This window comes from Capra hircus, chromosome 13 (genome assembly GCF_001704415.2).
Source record: "Capra hircus breed San Clemente chromosome 13, ASM170441v1, whole genome shotgun sequence".
NCBI lineage: Eukaryota > Metazoa > Chordata > Mammalia > Artiodactyla > Bovidae > Capra > Capra hircus.
In genome coordinates, this window is record NC_030820.1 from 46,853,623 (window position 1) to 46,871,283 (window position 17,661).

Here is a 17,661-nt window from a genome sequence, read left to right on the forward strand (position 1 = left end):
ATGACAGAGCAAAGCAAATAAGGTGAACTGACTTGGTTAATGGCCCTGTGAAGGTCAGCAGAGTCAAAGCTATTCTTGTCCCTTTAACTGCCTCCCTCACTGTACACAGTAATGGAGGCTCCTCTGGGCACAACCTGGAAGAGGGGACTTGGAGGTGGTTGTGAACTGGGCTCACTGGCCTGAGCAGAGGGTGCCAAGCAGACTTGACTCACCAGGTAGTATCAAATCTGTCTACAGAGTAGCCGGCCTCCCTGGCAGCTGAAGAGAGTCATTTAGGAAACTGAATGAAACAATACCAGCCCATCTGTTTGTACCTCAAAACACTGCATCCTGGCGCAGAAATGCGCTGGTTCGTCATTCAATAAACCTAAATGCCCACAAGCACTGTATTAGACTTTGTGGAATTGTAGGATACACTCTTTGCCCTTAATGAAGAAAACTAACAGGTTTGATACAAAAGAAACCAAGCAATGGTGGGGACTGCAGTGAATTGGACAATTCTGCTCAAAGCTGCTTCACTTACTATTTTGCTCCCATTGGTTGCCTCTGGGCAAGAAAAATCTATTGATTTTTTTTTTTTTCCCAAGAAAAGCCCCAAATCAAGTTCAGCTGAACTTTTCCATTTTTAAAACAATTCTGGCCAACCTCTGCTCCTCACTGACCAAGCCTTATCTTTTCCTATAATACTCAGCACCTAAAAATTCTTGGCAGAAAGGAAGAACCAATATGCTTCTGGCACACAGACCAGGTAAAGCTTATCCAGAGAGAATGGGCCCAAAACTGCCATCATATGTATTAATAGAACAGCTGATACAACTGGGGAGGATTTTTAGCCTTGGAAATGACTGAGAGGCATAACTGCTGTTGCAAATAACAAAATCCTTATAAATCTAGGGCACACTTTGCTTAAATGTGAGTCCCAAATATCAACTTTTTATCTACGAATCTTTCTCAATTCAGGGTTTTCCTAAATATTAAAGTAAAGTAGAAACATGTAATGAAATTGCCTGGCACAACATTTGGCAAAGCGGTCAAGAAACACTGACCATTATTATGGAGGTTTATACATTTTCTATTAAGCACAAGAATATACCATTACTGTCATTGCATAGTTATATAAAGTCTGAGTTTGGTTTAATAAAAAGTACTTCTGTAACAATTCCAACTACAGCATGAGATTATGAACCTGAATGTTCACATACAATTAGCAAAGACCACTCCTCAGGGCATTGAAGATATGACTACCACTCCAGGAATCTGACTTTTATGGTCTCTGTTCTTAGCACCCTACGACTACATGCACAACTTGGAAAACTATACATATGATGTGCATTAGAAAGAAATGTGGCTCATCTCTGGGATATAGAAAGAACACAAAACTGAGTATGTAGGGAAAAAAATTATAGAACTATAGAATGGGAGTCAGTTTTTTTTGAAAAACAGATACAGATAGTGCTTAGAACATTTCTAGAAAGGCATACAAGAAACTTACCTAGACAACCTTGGGAATTGGCTGTTTACTCCCCCCACCATTCCATTTTAATTTTTCCCCCCTTATTAGCACTATCATTACCCTTAAAAAATGGCCAAATAATTTAGTTTGGCCAAAACCTTCTGGTTCTTGGCTTTGCAAACATTACCAAGGATACTAAGCTTTATATATCTCCTCATATTTTCACTGTCACAGCCCCAGAATTTTATACTACTGTGCTCCCCAGCCTACTCTCCCATTACCAAATGCACCTAACCTTGGTGGCTGCTTCAGGTCACCCTCTCACTGTCCCTCATTTCCTGAGTCTTAAACTAGATTTTTCCCCCCCATTTGTGCCCACTGTGAGGGTGTAACAGCTCTTAGATACCACCCCAACACTGACTCCCAAATTTTAACTATAGTTTTGACTCCCTTCCCAAACTCCAAACTGCATATTACAATTACCTACTCAGTATTTCCACCTGGATGTCAAGTAGACATCTAAATTTAATACATCTGAAGCTGAACTCATCTTCCCCAATAACACTTTAACTACAGCCCTTCAAATCTCAGCCAATGGCACTTCTAGCCTTATAATCATCCAAATCCATTCATTCAGTTCAGTCGTGTCCAACTCTCTGCGACCCCATGGACTGTAGCTTGCCAGGCCACCTTGTCCATCACCAACTCCTGGAGCCTACTCAAACTCCATTGCATCAGTTATGCCATCCAACCAACTCATCCTCTGTCATCCCCTTCTCCTCCCACCTTCAATCTTTCCCAGCATCAGGGTCTTTTCCAATGAGTCAACTCTTCGCATCAGGTGGCCAAAGTATTGGAGTTTCAGCTTCAGCATCAGTCCCTCCAATGAATATTCAGGACTGATTTCCTTTAAGATTGACTGGTTGGATCTCCTTGCAGTCCAAGGGATTCTCTAGAGTCTTCTTCAACACCACAGCTCAAAAGCCATCAATTCTTCAGCACTCAGCTTTCTTCATAGTTCAACTCTCATACGCATACATGACTACTGGAAAAACTACAGCTCTGACTTCAGAATAAAACAATGACTAGAAAGCAGTCTAAGCACAATGCTAGTTAACTAAAACTGAAGGTTGTCCTGGGGATTGGGATCAAAGCCATATAATCATTAAACTGTTTTCTAAAATAGGTTAAAATTAATTTTTAAGTCTAGGATTTAGATTTTGACATTTTAATTTCTTTTGAATACAAGTCACTTTTTGCAGGCTAGGAGGCAGATCAAGCCAGTCCAGTCCTCTAGAGATCCAGGCCAATTCTTAAAATCTTCAGCAGAATGACATTAATACAAGGTGCTAACAACAGGATTATAAACTCTAAATAATAACCATTAGTCTACATTTTTTCCTTAGGAAGCAGCCAAAAGTCTAGTCCATAAAGGTATGATATAAGAACATTTTGATCTACATAGGACAGAATGATCCAAATTATATGCTGGCCAACCTATCAGTGAGCCAGATCAGAGCTGGCCAAGGATTGGTGTACAGAGAAAAGTGTTTACATTTTGAAAATTTGCTAATTCCTAGTTGTTGTTAATAAGAAAGCAAGTAAAAAATATTATAGATGCACCACACTGATATTTGATTGTGCCAAGGTCTTCCCCTGGAACACAGAGTTAAAGAGTATGGGGAGAAGACACTTATTTTCAAAATAAATTACTTAGTAATAAGAAATCTGACATATCACATTCTTCCATTTTCCATAAGAACACTCTGACCATGAGGACTAGTTAAAAGAATGCTCAGCTCTAAAAAGGGTGTGGCAGAACACTTTCCACTATAGAATAACCTCCCACTTTCCCATACAATTAATTGCTATTCTCCCATGATGCATATTCATTCGGAACTTTGTCAGGAGCTTTTTGCCAGGGCCAGAAAATGAAAAATAAGAGAATGCCCGAATGACAGTTACTTGTGAGCTTGGTTAACATCTTTCAGGATGGACCTATAAAATCTGGCCACTGTTTTGTTAAACATCTGCAAACTGTAGAACTCCTTAGCCCTTAGTCATAGTTTCTGCTCAATGTCTTAAAGCTGGGCTCAGTTCCATCTGTGACTCTTTTCTTCAGGGCTGGGGTGGGTGCTAGTCATCAAAGTCTGGAATGTCATCATAGGAGTATCCCCGGTAGCCTTTGGATGCATAGTAGGCGATGCGCAGGTGGTAAAATCCTGGCAGGAACACCAGGATGCCAATGATCAGGACAGGAACGGCCCGGTCTGCCCCCTGGTGGCAGAAGGAAGCAAACATTACTTCCACGCAAGTTATTAAATTGTAAAATAAAGTCATGGGTCCAATTCATAAATCAGTTATCATATACTTTTCAGAGCTTTGGGAAGTACACTACCAAGAGAAAAGGTTTACATCTCTTTGTCTCTTTAACAATTGTAGAAAAATTGCAAAGTACTAAAATTATAAAGAAATTATTCACGTTCATCCACAGATATTTTGGCTTTTACTCCTTTAAAGTTTTTAGTTGTGAATATACCAAACTCTGAGCCTTGTTTTTCATCCCTTATTATAACACAATCTGGGTTTTCCTCGTAGCTCAGTTGATAAAGAATCTGCCTGCAATGCAGGAGACCTGGGTTTGATTCCTGGGTTGGGAAGATCCACTGGAGAAGGAAATGGCAACCCACTCCAGTATTCTTGCCCGGAGAATCCCATGGATTCTGGCAGGCTACTGCCATGGGGTCACAATAGTTGGACACGACTGAGCGACTAAACCACCACAACACAATCTGTAAAGATCTGCTTTTAACAGATACTGACAGGCTGCTTCATTCAAAACTGAAATAGGATTATTTACTTCATATGGTTATGGTGGAAATTAAATGAGGGGATTGATACATGTGAAGGAAGTAGCCCCAGCCGGCACACAATGACGATAAATGCAAGCTTAAAATCAAAGGGAGAGAACTTCTGAAGGGGATTATTTGAACATCAAAATTGATGGTCTACAACTTTCACAACTGACATAGTTGGTGCTACTTCTATTATCTTATTTTACATTTTCTACTTTTCTGTTTATTTTTTTCAGGATTTCGACTGTACATCCCTAAGGAGATATATCCTAAGGATTAAAAGAGTTGCTAAGAAAACTCACAGTGCGTTCAGCCTTCTTTTACTTAGCATTAATACTACTATCACTTTTAAACTGTTGCTGCTGCTGCTGCTAAGTCGCATCAGTCATGTCCGACTCTGTGCGACCCCATAGATGGCAGCCCACCAGGCTCCTCTGTCCCTGGGATTCTCCAGGCAAGAATACTGGAGTGGGTTCCCATTTCCTTCTCCAATTACTTTTAAACTATTTAATGTCAAATAAGGCATGAAGAAATTATTTCAATATCATTGGGATAGACATACATACACCTAAAAGCAAAGAAATTAAGTTCAAACTGTAATCTTAAACTTGCCTGGGAAATATCTAATACTACAGCTATTATGACGTATTGGATTGGCCAAAAAGTTCATTTAGGTTTTTTGGTAAGATGTTTTGGAAAAACCCACAAGAACTTTTTGGTCAGGTCAATGTCTATACAGTATTTCCCTGTTTTCTAAAGGATACTTATTTCCTAATTCTGTCTCTGAAAAAGCCTAGAAAAAATGAAAACCAATAGTAATGGCATCATTAATGCCCAGTTTGTGAGCTCTAAATCTACTTCCCATAAAGAAACCAGAGCTCCTTAGTGAAATGGCTGTTTAAAAGTTGGGGGACAGGGAATATACAGATGGGCCTGGGATAACATGCTGAGCCAGAAAGCAAGAAAACTATTAAAGGCTTTGAGAACCCATGTGTAATAGGAAACACACAGCATCCCTATGAAATATTCTTTCTAAAAGAAAACTAAAGTATATCTAAATTTAAGCAAGTTCCTAAATCTATCAGTACACAAGAAAAAGGGGAATAGAAAAACAAGGTAAATTGTACCAAGACAATACCCCTAGATCTATGTAAAAACAGTTATAGAGGCATACTGAAGACGCACACTTAATAATAATTTACCAGCAACTGTAAATCTGGTATTTGCTTTAGTATATATAGGAAAAAAAGTTGGGGGTATAGATGAAACAAAAGGTCACTAACTGTTGATGTTCAGCTGTGGATATATACTGGGGGTTCATTATGTTATTTCATCTACTTCTGTTTTGTTTGAAATGTCTGCAATAAGAAGTGAAAAAACCCCAAACCAAACCAAAAACCAAAACAATCTAATAAGTGATTTTCTTAGTTAACACCTTTATCCTTACTTATAAAATAGTCTTTTATAAATTACACAAGGTGAAGTGTTATTTGTGATCTCACCTCCACTCTCAATTTTTACATCATTAATAAAGTTAACTGAAGGCACAGTCCTGAAGTTCAATGTTCAGATTTAGACAGCACTAAGCCAGCCTCTGGTAGCCACATGATACTTTTGAAATAGCTAAAGACAAACTGCTACACAGCTAAAGCAAATTTATATATATCTCAAAAGCCATGTGCAGCCATTTTATTGGGACAGTCTACTATTCCTAATTCCCAAGGATAATGCCCAATTTTAGCTCTTTGCTGTGTTCCCTATACAAAGCAATGTGACCATCAGCCCCTGGTCTGGTGTGTATTGAAGATCAGATGTGAACTATGGTCAATATTAGCTTAGATTCTGTGTATAAGCATCTGTATTGGGCTTCCCTGGTGGTTCAGATGGTAGAGAATCTGCCTACAATGAAGGAGACCCCAGTTCAATCTCTGGGTTGGGAAAATCACCTGGAGAATATCCTCCAGTATTCTTGCCTGGAGAAATCCACAGACAGAACAGCCTGGTGGGCTACGGTCCATGGATTCACAAAGAGTTGGACATGACTGAGAGGCTAACAGAGAGACTGAGAGACTAACTGCCACTACTTTACAATCCAAGAGAAAGAACCACCAAAAACCACTTTAGGTTTCTAAGGTATCATACTGAAGCTCAATAGGAACTTCAACCAAATCCAATTTAAGAACCAAATCTGGTCCATGAGCCAAAAGTCTTGGCTTGGTCAGTGGTCCCAGACCTATACAAGCCTCACTGCTTTTGCCCAAACACTAACTACAGTTGTATGTCTGTGGCACTGCAAAGTTACAATAATAGCATCCCACTCCAGTTGTAAACTTTATCACTCAGGAATCCTCAGTGCTAGACTCAGCTGTGCTGTTCCAAACTATGATGGTAGAAAAATTGCCCACATCTCAGAGGGAAAATTTGCCCACCTGCCATACCCACCTCATAGGAACTGTGAGAGAAGTTTGTTGAGGCTCAAAGGAAGAAACATCTTGTTGTCTGAGAACAAAATCTTAAAAAAAACCCCAAAACCACCTTTTCTTCTTTCTGCTGAAATATGCTGTACTAGATATAAGACAACAGAGTGGCTGACATTTTAAACATCTTCTGGAAATCCCACAAGCCCCTCAGCTTACCCCTTTGCTGATATAGCCTGCCAGCAGGAGGGAGCCTATGATAATGAGAAAGGCGCCAATCAAAAACAGCACTGTAGCAAGCGCAATGGCCTTATATGGGATCTTAGGAGGGCTTTTCTTAAACTGGAAGAGAAACAAACAAAAAAAGACAAAGAAGAGCATTATGAATATACAGGACTCAGATACTTTAAAGCAGGGAGGATAAGAAAAATCAATCTTAGTGTGTCTTGAAGTAAGTCCTACCACCCACTGCATCTCTGGGAGAGAAAGGAAAAGGACTGCAGGAGAGGAAGCTCCAGTTATTGCTCTAACAATAACTTGAGTAAGGAAATCTCAGCAGAATGTTATTTTTTCTAGTTCTAGTCTCATTCCACAGACCACTCATTATACTGTTAAAATAATCATTTTCTTACAAAAACAAGACACTTCATGTCACACGTTTTTAATAAATATGCCTTTGCACATGGAAGAATGTACTAATCTATAGGGATTAAGAGTGAACATCAAGCTCTGGAAAAGTAAGAAAGAGAAAAATGATTTCTGGCATTCAAAGTTAAGTTGGCATCTGGTCAAAGGTTTTAAAAACAACTTTTTCTGAAGCATTAGTTGCCTAATCCACCGAGCAAGTAACCTGCCTTATTAACAAGTTCAATTCAAGGTTAAAACACTCAAAAGACAAACTTCTAAGGTTTGGCTCATGTTTGTGTGTGACCACACTGACTGGAAGCTTTTCCACCCTGCTTTAAAAAAAAAACTCTCTCCTTCAAGTGTGGGTCCCAAAAGTACAAAGAATAATTGATTTCTTTATACTGATACTTATTTAAAAGGACAGGGTTCCTGCTACTTCTTTGATCCTAGTTCTACCTAAAATAGTCTAGTCTAAAGGGAAGTGGGCAAAAGGAGATGCTACACCCTTAAGTACTTTATAAACAATGATCAGGAAGGACACACATTTAAAAAATATTCTCTGTTTTACTTACTGTTTGCCACAAAGAATACCTTTAATAAATTGGATCTCATGACATCAGGAAAGAAGGAAGATTCCCACAATCTGCTGGCTTTAGCAGTGAGTTTCTCCCTTAAAAAATGAACTGGTTTTGACTGAAGTGTAAACAAACTGGTAACAGTCTTTAAAAAATTCTGCTTAACAAGATAATCTGATTATTTCCAGATAAACTAAATAAAATTTGCAACTATTAGACTCTGGCATCACAACTAAAATTTCTCAGAAATGGACAATATTTATATTGGTTTGAAACTGCCAAGGTCCCTCTTTCTGCAGGCTATGGCTGAAAGAGACTCAGCAGTTTCTTTTCTGCTCCCTCTAATCCCTAGGAACAATCAGCAAAACCTGGAAGGTCTCCCTGCTAACTCAGCATCAACAGAGCCAGCTAATCTCATCAGGTCCTTTCTGCATTTACCTGAAGGTCAATGTAGCCATCATCTGTACTAGAGAGTCTTGAGTATTTCACTTTGCTACTGGGAATTCCAGTAGCCAGGTTGGTACGAGACGGCATCATAACACGCTGACACAGCTACAGTATGAAAACAAAGAAAAGTATTATTGTCTGCAGGCTACTACAATGTGTTTGTTATACATACTGGAGTTCTGGGCTGCCGTGTTATACTAGCATTTGGCGATTTAAGCTCCATTGCTCTTAGAGCTTGATATTCCTTTGACATGAAAACATTCTCATTATGCCTCTACTCTAGTTTCTCCTGGTAGAATAAGAATCAAGACATTTGCCAAGAACCAGACTTCATATTTATTTTGCCATTAATGTTTCTCTGCCTCCTCATTTTTTCAAAGTCACAAGAGAGTAGGTGAAACAGTGGTCACTTAAATCCATCTGACATTTCAACCATTCTGCTACAGTACTGCCTGTCCCCCTATCCCTGCTTTCAGAAAAAGGGGAGCATATACATAATGATTCTCTTATTTGACTAGGACAGAGGAGAGAGGGTGAGAAATGAAATACATTCACATCAGCATTTTGCCTATTTCCCTCTGATGGATATCATCCGTCTAACGCAAAAGATCTGTAAAAGTTCTTGTAAATTTGGATAAGCTATTGGCTACCAGTATTATAACCAGTGTCCTCTGATTTGCCTGTGTCTCTGCTCCACCCCAGAGGGCTTCCTCCTTGGCTCAGGGGTAGAGTCCAAAGGAGGAGACCCAAGCTCAGTTCCCAGATTGGTAAGGTTCCCCTGGGAGAGGGCACAGCAACCCACTCCAGTATTCTTGCCTAGAGAATCTCATGGACAGAGGAGCCTGGCGGGCTACAGTCCCTGGGGTCGCAGAGAGTCCAACACAACTGGAGTGACTGAGCATGCACGCACTGCTTCAGCCCAAGCACTGAAAGCAGCAATTTCACTTTCCAGGTCCTTCTTCAGCTACATCAAAAACAAAACAAAAAAACTCTGAATAAAGGCTTGGGTTTTGTTCAAACTAGTCAAAGTTGACTCCTATAATGAAATCGTGGCTATTACGTCACCAGCTTAAAAGACAGTAGATAAGATTAAACTGAAAAACATTTGTAATTCGTGTACTTTTCCTCCATAAAATCACAAAGTTATGTGAATGAAACAAGTAAACCTATTTTGATCAAGTTACTTGATTTCTAAAAGTGAAACATATCTATGCGCTTTGCTGCTGCTACGTCGCTTCAGTTGTGTCCGACTCTGTGCGACCCCATAGACGGCAGCCAACCAGGCTCCCCCGTCCCTGGGATTCTCCAGGCAAGAACACTGGAGTGGGTTGTACATACTTAATTCTGAATATTAATGAGCTGTTTTAAGTGGCCTGCAGACAACCTAATTAGCATTATAAAGGAACTGGTGCTAACCGCTCCTGTTCCTTTTTAGTAATTTTGTAATGATACAGAAATCAAGTACTGAAAAAATAAAAGTTTGCTTTCTTATATGCTTTTCAAAAATGGTGAGACCAAATTATGTCAAAAATTGTTTTTAAGTGTTGTGATCCTGATTACACGATAATCTAAATTTAATTCTATAAAACTTTAAGTTCAAACTACCAATAAATGGGGGGTTTTGAGAGCATTTAATCACCTGTGATTTGTATCAGTCTTTAAAAGTTTACATACTGTCATTAACTATTCATACACTGCATCAAAACATAAAAATAGGCATGGCGTGAGGAACATCAGACGACTGCTTATTGGTAGCAGAGTAACAATTCTAAAAGAGGGAAAAAGAAAAACGTAAAGCAATGTTTACTGAGTACCTGCCCAACAGGCTTTTTTACCAGCCTCACCGGAATCCCCAAATTTCTTCAGCACTTGAATGCTGCAAGAATTTTTTAAGCATAACACTTAGCACACAGCTTCGCATAACGCGCCTCTGCACAATACTTCCCTGTCCGCTTCCAGACCCAGCCAGCAAGAGAAATAAGAACTGACGTGAATTTAGATGGAAAAATCTGCTTTCAGGAAAGCGGCCAGCCGTGCCCCGGGAGGGTGAATGCTCCACACCGAGGACTCCAGCCTTCACCGGCGGAGAACGCAGTCTGGGCCGCACCGAAAGCCTGAGGTGAGCGCTTCCGCTTCCGCTCCCGCCCAGGGAGCACACACGCCTTATCCGGGGCCCGAGCACGGACAGCTTGCTCACGGTTGGCAGCTGGAGCGCCTGAGGCCTCCCCCAACTGCCACCCCGCCTCGGACCGGCTACATGCCGGAAATGGCGTGTTTTGGAGGCTGCGGGCCGGAAGTGGCGTCAACGGGGGCGACGCCTTCTCATTCTAGTTTCTTCGGTTTCAAGCCCGCTTTCTTTCCAGCGGCCCGCACAAGTCGTCGGGTCTTACTGCTGCGCAAGCGGAGCGGCCCCGTGGGGTTTTCTAAGGCTCTGCAGTCCGGGCTGGCTGTCCACCATTCCCGCCGGGGCCTGTGGGTTCCTTGGCAGCGGCGCTGCCTGGATCACAGTCAGGCCCAGGGCTACCCGGCCACGTGTTTCTTTCCGGTCCCCCGGGCAGTGTAGGGAGCTCAGTGGCGCCGTGAAACGCACAAGCTGAGCTGACAAAGCTCCAGAAAGCTGGAGGTCTCCGTGTGACCAGGGAAGGCTGCCTTTCCCGGGGTCTGCGCAGCGGTCTCTGCCACCGTCTACCTCACTCACTACTCTGGAGTAGCACCCTACATTCCCGTGCTTGTTTCCTGCACATCTTCAGGCCAGGCCCTATTAAGAGGGCTGCACACAAGGTACATTTTGCAATACATAAAGCTCTTTAAAATGTCAAGCTTTATTAAAGTATAATTTACATATACTGAAGTACAGTTGGGTTAGTTTTTTTGACAAATGCAGTGGAGACATCACCACTGTAGATAAAACATTTTTTTCACTCCAAAATCTTCCAGCAGGCCCCTCTGCTGTCAAGTCTCCTTCCCCAACACACCCGGAAGGTAATTTATCTACTGGATACAGTGAGTTCTACCATCGGATAACTAGAATTTAATATGTGACTTTGCAGCACAATTATTGCTGAGCCTTTTTCACTTTCTTGGTTGACTCCTGACACCCATGGAAACCATTTTCATCCTTTAAGGGAATAAGTCCCCCCTGCCCCTCCCAAAAGTACTTACACTAGAAAAACTATTTTTGCACATACTTCTTGGGACCTATCACAGACCTACTAACATTTTCAAGACTCCTGTACAAGGCTCCCTAGGCTAAAAAAACACTGCCCTACAACAATCCTGTGACCTTATAAAGGCCACTGAACTTTGCAAACATTAAGCTTCTGTAAAGTGTTAGTTTCTGCTAATACAAAATATTATATGTGTTCTACTCTTTTCATTTCTTGAGCTCAAGTCAGAATACCAAAGTTTGGCAAATGAATCACCCCAAAATACTCACTGTATTTGGAATACTTTAGACTGAAAAAATAGAGCAGTTACATGAAAGAGCTGGTTGCAATCATTGTAGTCCAAATGAAGGCACTGTCCTATGATGCTTAAATTCAAATGACTTTTATTTAAATTGAAAATGATACTTAAAACACATTTAGAGTCAAAACTCTTTTGTTTATAAAAACTATAAGGATTATTCCTAGGTAAGGCAGAAGTATTACTCAGTTAACAAGACCAGATTTGAATTTGCACTTTTCTTTAAACAAGTTGTAAAGAATGGAGAAAAAATAGTTATTTACAGAAAACAGTATCTACATATGTACTCAGAGGTACAAAGACAAAGACTTAAGTGTGTGCTGGCATCTCAGAAGCAGTTCTCAAAGAGCTTAGTTTTATTTCTTTGAATCTTAAGAATGTCTAAGATCCTTCTTCATCCTCGATCTTGGGAGCCAAATAGTACTTTAAATGTCCCATATCAGCAATTTTATACTCTACAACTGAAAGAAAACAGGAGAACATAGTTAATTATTGAGAAGTACCACATACACTACCTACAAAACCAACATTCAACAAGTTTATTATCTTACCAAGGGGTACATCTGCAGACATACTGAGTGTTACTGTAGGAGACAGTGGAGTGGCTTTTGTAAAGAAGTTCAGGTACCTCAGTGCAAAAGTTAGCTGAACTGGTTCATTCATCTCTATGGTAACCTTAGGGAGAAAACAAGAGTCATTATACTGAACAACATTAAGAAAACTGCAATCCATTCATTGATAGTATACATTAAAAAAGTCAGCTACTAAATAAAGGAATAAAATATATTAATATATTACAATTCTGCAAACCCTAAGGACTTAATGATTATAGACAAACTTTATTATGGCTTATAAAAATCACAAAGATACCCAAATACCTCATGTCTCCTACAGAGGGACACACCATTATCTATAAAATATTCTCTTCCCATCTCCAAACAAAACACCTTGAAAATCATCAAGCCCCTAGAGCTGTATCTATCAGAAAATGGATTTGAAGAACATATTAACTGACATAAGACTCAGTGGGCAAAATCCAGACTTTGGGAAATTTGATAACAAATGACTTAGTTTCTTCAACCAATGAAATTGTAATGGAGAGAAGGAAACTGAAACCGGAGAAACAATGGACTAAAAGAAACCTAAGAAGCACATCCCAATGAACTGTAATATATGGACCTTATTAAAAATCTTGATTCAAATAAACTGAAATAACAAGGGAAGCAGAACACTGAAAAATTCCTTAACATAAATTTTCTTAGATGTCATAAAATGTTTATGCTATAATAACAGTAAGATATTCATGTGTGAACTTTTAAAACTTCTGGCTGTGCCTCACAGCTTGCAAGATCTTAGTTCCCAGACCAGGGATTGAACACATACCCTCATCAGTGAAAGCATGGAGTCCTAACTACTGAACTACTGAGAGAAAAACAAAACTCAAGACTGACAAGGAAATGAGATGTAATTTAGAATAAAAGAAATTAGCTCCTGGAATTTTGTTACTAATATATATTTATTACATATATATATATAGACTCTTTTTCCCCCCCAACCAGATCCTTTTATTGAGTTGCTTAATTATTCGGTAAAAACATAGTAAATACCTCCAGAAAGCCAAGGGTAGCCTCCCAATCATATTCTTAAGAGTATGTGTGGGACTGATACACAAACTCATTGTTCTGTAGTTCTATAAAGGTTGCACTGAATTTGTGTTCCCTTCTCACAAATTTAAGTTATATGGCATTTATGAATCAGTTGCAGATTTCAAAAGTGTCTTTCAATTCTCACAAATCAGTTACTTGAAAATACAAATTGCTTTTCTTTAGAGCTTTCTTTAATCTTAGTAATTACCTTGCTATGGACTGAATGTGTCCACCCCCCCATGAAATTCACATTAAAACCAAATTTCCAAAATGATGGTATTGGAGGGGACTTTGGGAGGTGCTTACGTTAGGAAGGCAGACTCCTCATGAATGGGATTAGTGCCTTTTAGAGACCCCAGAGAACTCTCCTACCCCTTTCACCAGGTTAAAGAGGCTGCTGCCTTCTTACATAAGAAGCAGGCCCTCGTCAGACACCAAATCTGACCCAATCTATGGTACTCTGAAACAGTAGCCTTACCAAACTAGGACATAACATAGTGTAATTCTTCAAAGTATTTTGTTTACTTGAAAACTACTTACAGCTTCCTCCTCTTTATCAACATTACTCGTCTGTGACAATTTAATATTTCCATTTCCAAGTTCTCCACTTGCAGAAAATTTCACTCCATCTTTAGCACAGGAAATTACAACAGCATCTCCAATATGACTGAGATCTCGGCATATACGTGCAAATTCACCAGAAGGCATCTTTACTACACAGCTATACTCTTGTTCCTATAAAACAAAGAAATGTAAAGGTCATGGAAATGAAAGATTTGGCACCCTCACTTCCTGAAGATTCAACATCTAAACAAGAACTCACAATTCAAGATTTTCTGATTACTCTGAAATATCACTCATTGTGTAATTTCTTAACATTCTACTAAAAAAAAATGCAGATATAAAAAAGAATAATCATCATCATACTAAGAAACCAATTAGAACTTAAACTTTTAAAAGTAAATGCACTATCCAGGGAACAAGAGCCTCCAGCTAATCACTCTATAGGAGGTCTAAATCAAGAAGACATTAGTATATGGCATACAAATGGTAACAGCACAAATAGGTTTGCTTTCCAAAACAAGAGTGTGTTAGGCATTGTAAACATCTGAACACATCTTCTTTTGATGTTGATAAAACCTAACCATAATGAATTTCTGCTAAAATAGCTTTAAAATCTCAATAAAAATCAAGCACTCTAGGAATAATAATTTTTTTAAAAGATGCAGAGGTTAATGCAAATATGTCCTTGGCAGCAATGAATTCAAACCAACGAGCCACTGCAGAACACCATAATTTAATAAAATGACAAATATATCAGTCTAAATACCCTACTCTGGAATATACATGAGCAGATATACAGAAAAGTTCTATTAGGAAGTAGGCTTTAAATTATTATATAAATATGTTATGTAACTATCATGACCGTGTACAGCATGCTCAATCAGAAACTTTTGATACTCACTGGAATTCCAAGCTGTTCAACATCTAAATCCATTAACTTCATTTCATAGTCTGAAACCTTTTCCTGATCTACCAAAAGAAAGCAAATTTGAAGAAAAACATGTAAGTTTACAACTAAGAGGTATATTTTACAATCATCAGACTTGGGAAATACTGACACTGCATTTTAGTCTCCTCTGCCATAACTCAGTAGAAGGGTGGACTTACTTGGAGCTTCAAATACTAGTGCCAAGGTGTCCGCATTATCTTCAGCCCTTAAGGTAATGATGTCTTCATTGCCAGCACATTTTAGTATTTTGGACATGCTAGAACAGAGAAGACAAAGGGTTTTAAAATACCATCTTCTCAAGATCGTTAGTTTTCTAATGGAATTAAAATCAGGAGTTACCACTTTTAACCATTAGTTGCAGTTGTTTAGAGCGTAAGTGGTGTCTCCTGGACTGCAGCCTATCAGGGTCCTCTCTCTGTCCATGAGATTTCCCAGGCAAGAATACTGGAGTGGGTTGCCATTTCTTTCTCCAGGGGATCTTTTCCACCCAGGGATCGAACCCTCATCTCCTGCATTGGCAAAGTGATGCTGTACCAGTGAGCCACCAGGGAAACCCTTAACCAGTATGCCATTTGTCAGATTGGTGAGTTAGGAAAACGTACTGCACGGGGGATATGCAAGCCGGTCCAGACACTTTGGAATGCAATCTGGCAGTATAAACCCAAAAGGCCCACAACATACCAAAAGCAATTTCACTTCTGGATATAAATAAAAGAACATTTTATGAATTTCGAGTGGGTGAAGTAAATTATCGGGCCAACTATCTTAATAAACCTATTAAAGTACACGGCATGTACTATGGGTATTTATCATAAGCTTTAAGATTTAAACGTGTAGTTCAAAAGTTGAACGCCATTGCCCTGGAGAAAATTTTCAAGTCCAGGATCTTATGGTGCTCACCGCAACTTTGCAGTAATAAAATACTCTGGTCCCTAGATAGTGTGACAGAACTAGGATACACTATAAAGCACTTTAAGTCAACCAGGACCAAGGTTTCTCATCCAAGTTGCTTGCACTTAACGACCAAACCGTTCTGCAACAGTCTTTTCCTGAAACCGCAAAGTCCATCATTTTCCCGCCACCACACGCTTTGTGACTTTGGCGCGGAAAACAGCCGGTTCGCTGTTCGCGCTGCAGCCAGCGCGGGCTTTGCAAACCGCGCGCTCTGCTGGGTCCCACCACCCGCCCAACTCCGCAGCAGGCCAATGAGAAGACGCAGATGGCCCACGCCAGCCAATGAGGGCCCGGCTCGTAGGAGCTCGCGCCAAGAGCCAGAGGTAGGAGCGGACCATGGCCCGGATGTCCGAGGCTTTGGAGCTCACCTGGTGAGGTTCACGCCCATGGCCAAGTTACGGTCGCAGCGGTAAGTGTCGAAGCCCTCGGAGCGAAGGGTTAGCTGCACCAAGGAGACATGAGACGAGTCCATGCTCTGTAGGTTCACGCCACTTGAGCTGATGTCCCAGCAGGCCTCATTGATGAGATCCTTAAGCGCCTCCAGCACTTTCTTCAAGATGGAGCCCTGGACCAGGCGCGCCTCGAACATGGTGGCGGAGTCGCAATGACACGGCTACAGGTAGAAGGAGTGAGGAATGTGTAACCGGCTTAGGCTTCAGAGGATGAGAGCGAGAGGCAAAACACGATTACGAACGCCTGAGACGCCTCTAACAGCTAGCCGCGCCTGCAGCCGTTTAATACTGCCGCGTCTGCTAGCGCGCGCTACGTCTCCGTGCCCCTTGTTGATACGTCATCACGCTGCTCTCCCGCTGCCTGGGCGGAGAGACTGTAAAGCCAATCCTGTCCCTGCACTGCACGAAAGCCGCCCCACCCCGAGCATCCATTGGAGGATGCAGGTATGGGGGCGGGGCAGGAGCGCAGCGCTTCAGGGGCCCAGCAGATAGGCGTGCGCTGGAGTCTTGGCCGTTTTGTCATGTTCCGGCACCCGTAAGAGGAGTCCTTGTGAGTGTGAAAATCAGTCCTAGGCTGGGCGGGAATGGTCGATGAGCTGCGACGCTGTGCTGCCTCATCAGCCTACCGCTTGAGGGGTAGAAAATTTACAGCCCTGAGTGAAACGTAAATCCAGGCTCTGTGCTCAGTCGCATCGGTTTGTCTGACTCTTTAGGAAGAAAAGCCACCTTTTCTTTAGCTGTTTGAAGGGAGGTACAGTTATGATTTAAAAAAAACAAGAAAAGTTATCTCCCTACTACCAGCTCTTAAAGCTCCTCCGCCACCTACACACAAATTGATATCATTTATTCTATGTAACTTTCTAAGTTTTTTTTCCTCTACAAGTATATATCTTTTAAAAAACAAAAATGAGTTCATGCCATAAAGAATTCAGCAAAGTGCTTACTAAAGTATGTTTAATTTTATGCCAGGTTCATGTTTTGTTTATCAGCACCTCTTAAAAAGATGGCATCATATCCTACAAATGTAACCTAACCTAACTGCCAATCTCTTGTAATTCGGGCAACTCCTTGAAGTAGTATTGTTGGATAGAGGAGCATACGCATTAAATTTTTGATAAATGTTAACTAAGTTGACTTCTAAAAGATTGTAATTTACATTCCAGCCAAGACTATGAGCATGCTCCTTGCCTCTAATTTTTCTGTTACTGGCAATCTAATTTTTAAATCTGTGCTCGTTTGTGTGGAAATTTCAATTTG

The 17,661-nt window shown here is 40.5% G+C and overlaps 2 protein-coding genes across 7 annotated transcripts; both read right to left on the minus strand.

Annotated features, from left to right (window-relative positions):
• Positions 2,666-10,640, minus strand: TMEM230 (transmembrane protein 230). Of its 6 annotated transcripts, none has more exons than XR_001296411.2 (5): positions 10,364-10,511; positions 8,366-8,479; positions 7,925-8,022; positions 6,945-7,067; positions 2,666-3,730 (listed from the first exon to the last, which is right to left on the minus strand). XR_001296411.2 is itself a non-coding variant. In XM_013968676.2 (5 exons), the coding sequence occupies exons 2-5, from the start codon at positions 8,386-8,388 to the stop codon at positions 3,590-3,592; spliced, it is 366 nt and encodes a 121-aa protein (XP_013824130.1). In that variant the 5' UTR covers positions 8,389-8,479; positions 10,364-10,502; the 3' UTR covers positions 2,666-3,589. The 6 variants fall into 6 exon arrangements, 5 of the variants coding, with proteins under 5 accessions (XP_013824130.1, XP_017912853.1, XP_005688220.1 ...); XM_013968676.2 differs by having other exon boundaries at positions 7,944-8,022; positions 10,364-10,502; XM_018057364.1 differs by lacking the exon at positions 7,925-8,022 and adding an exon at positions 10,014-10,142 and having other exon boundaries at positions 10,364-10,476.
• PCNA (proliferating cell nuclear antigen) lies at positions 11,178-16,750 on the minus strand. Its single transcript, XM_005688167.3, has 6 exons — positions 16,321-16,750; positions 15,157-15,254; positions 14,951-15,018; positions 14,026-14,220; positions 12,391-12,514; positions 11,178-12,300 (listed from the first exon to the last, which is right to left on the minus strand). Exons 1-6 carry the CDS (start codon positions 16,539-16,541, stop codon positions 12,221-12,223), a joined length of 786 nt encoding a protein of 261 aa, XP_005688224.1. The 5' UTR covers positions 16,542-16,750; the 3' UTR covers positions 11,178-12,220.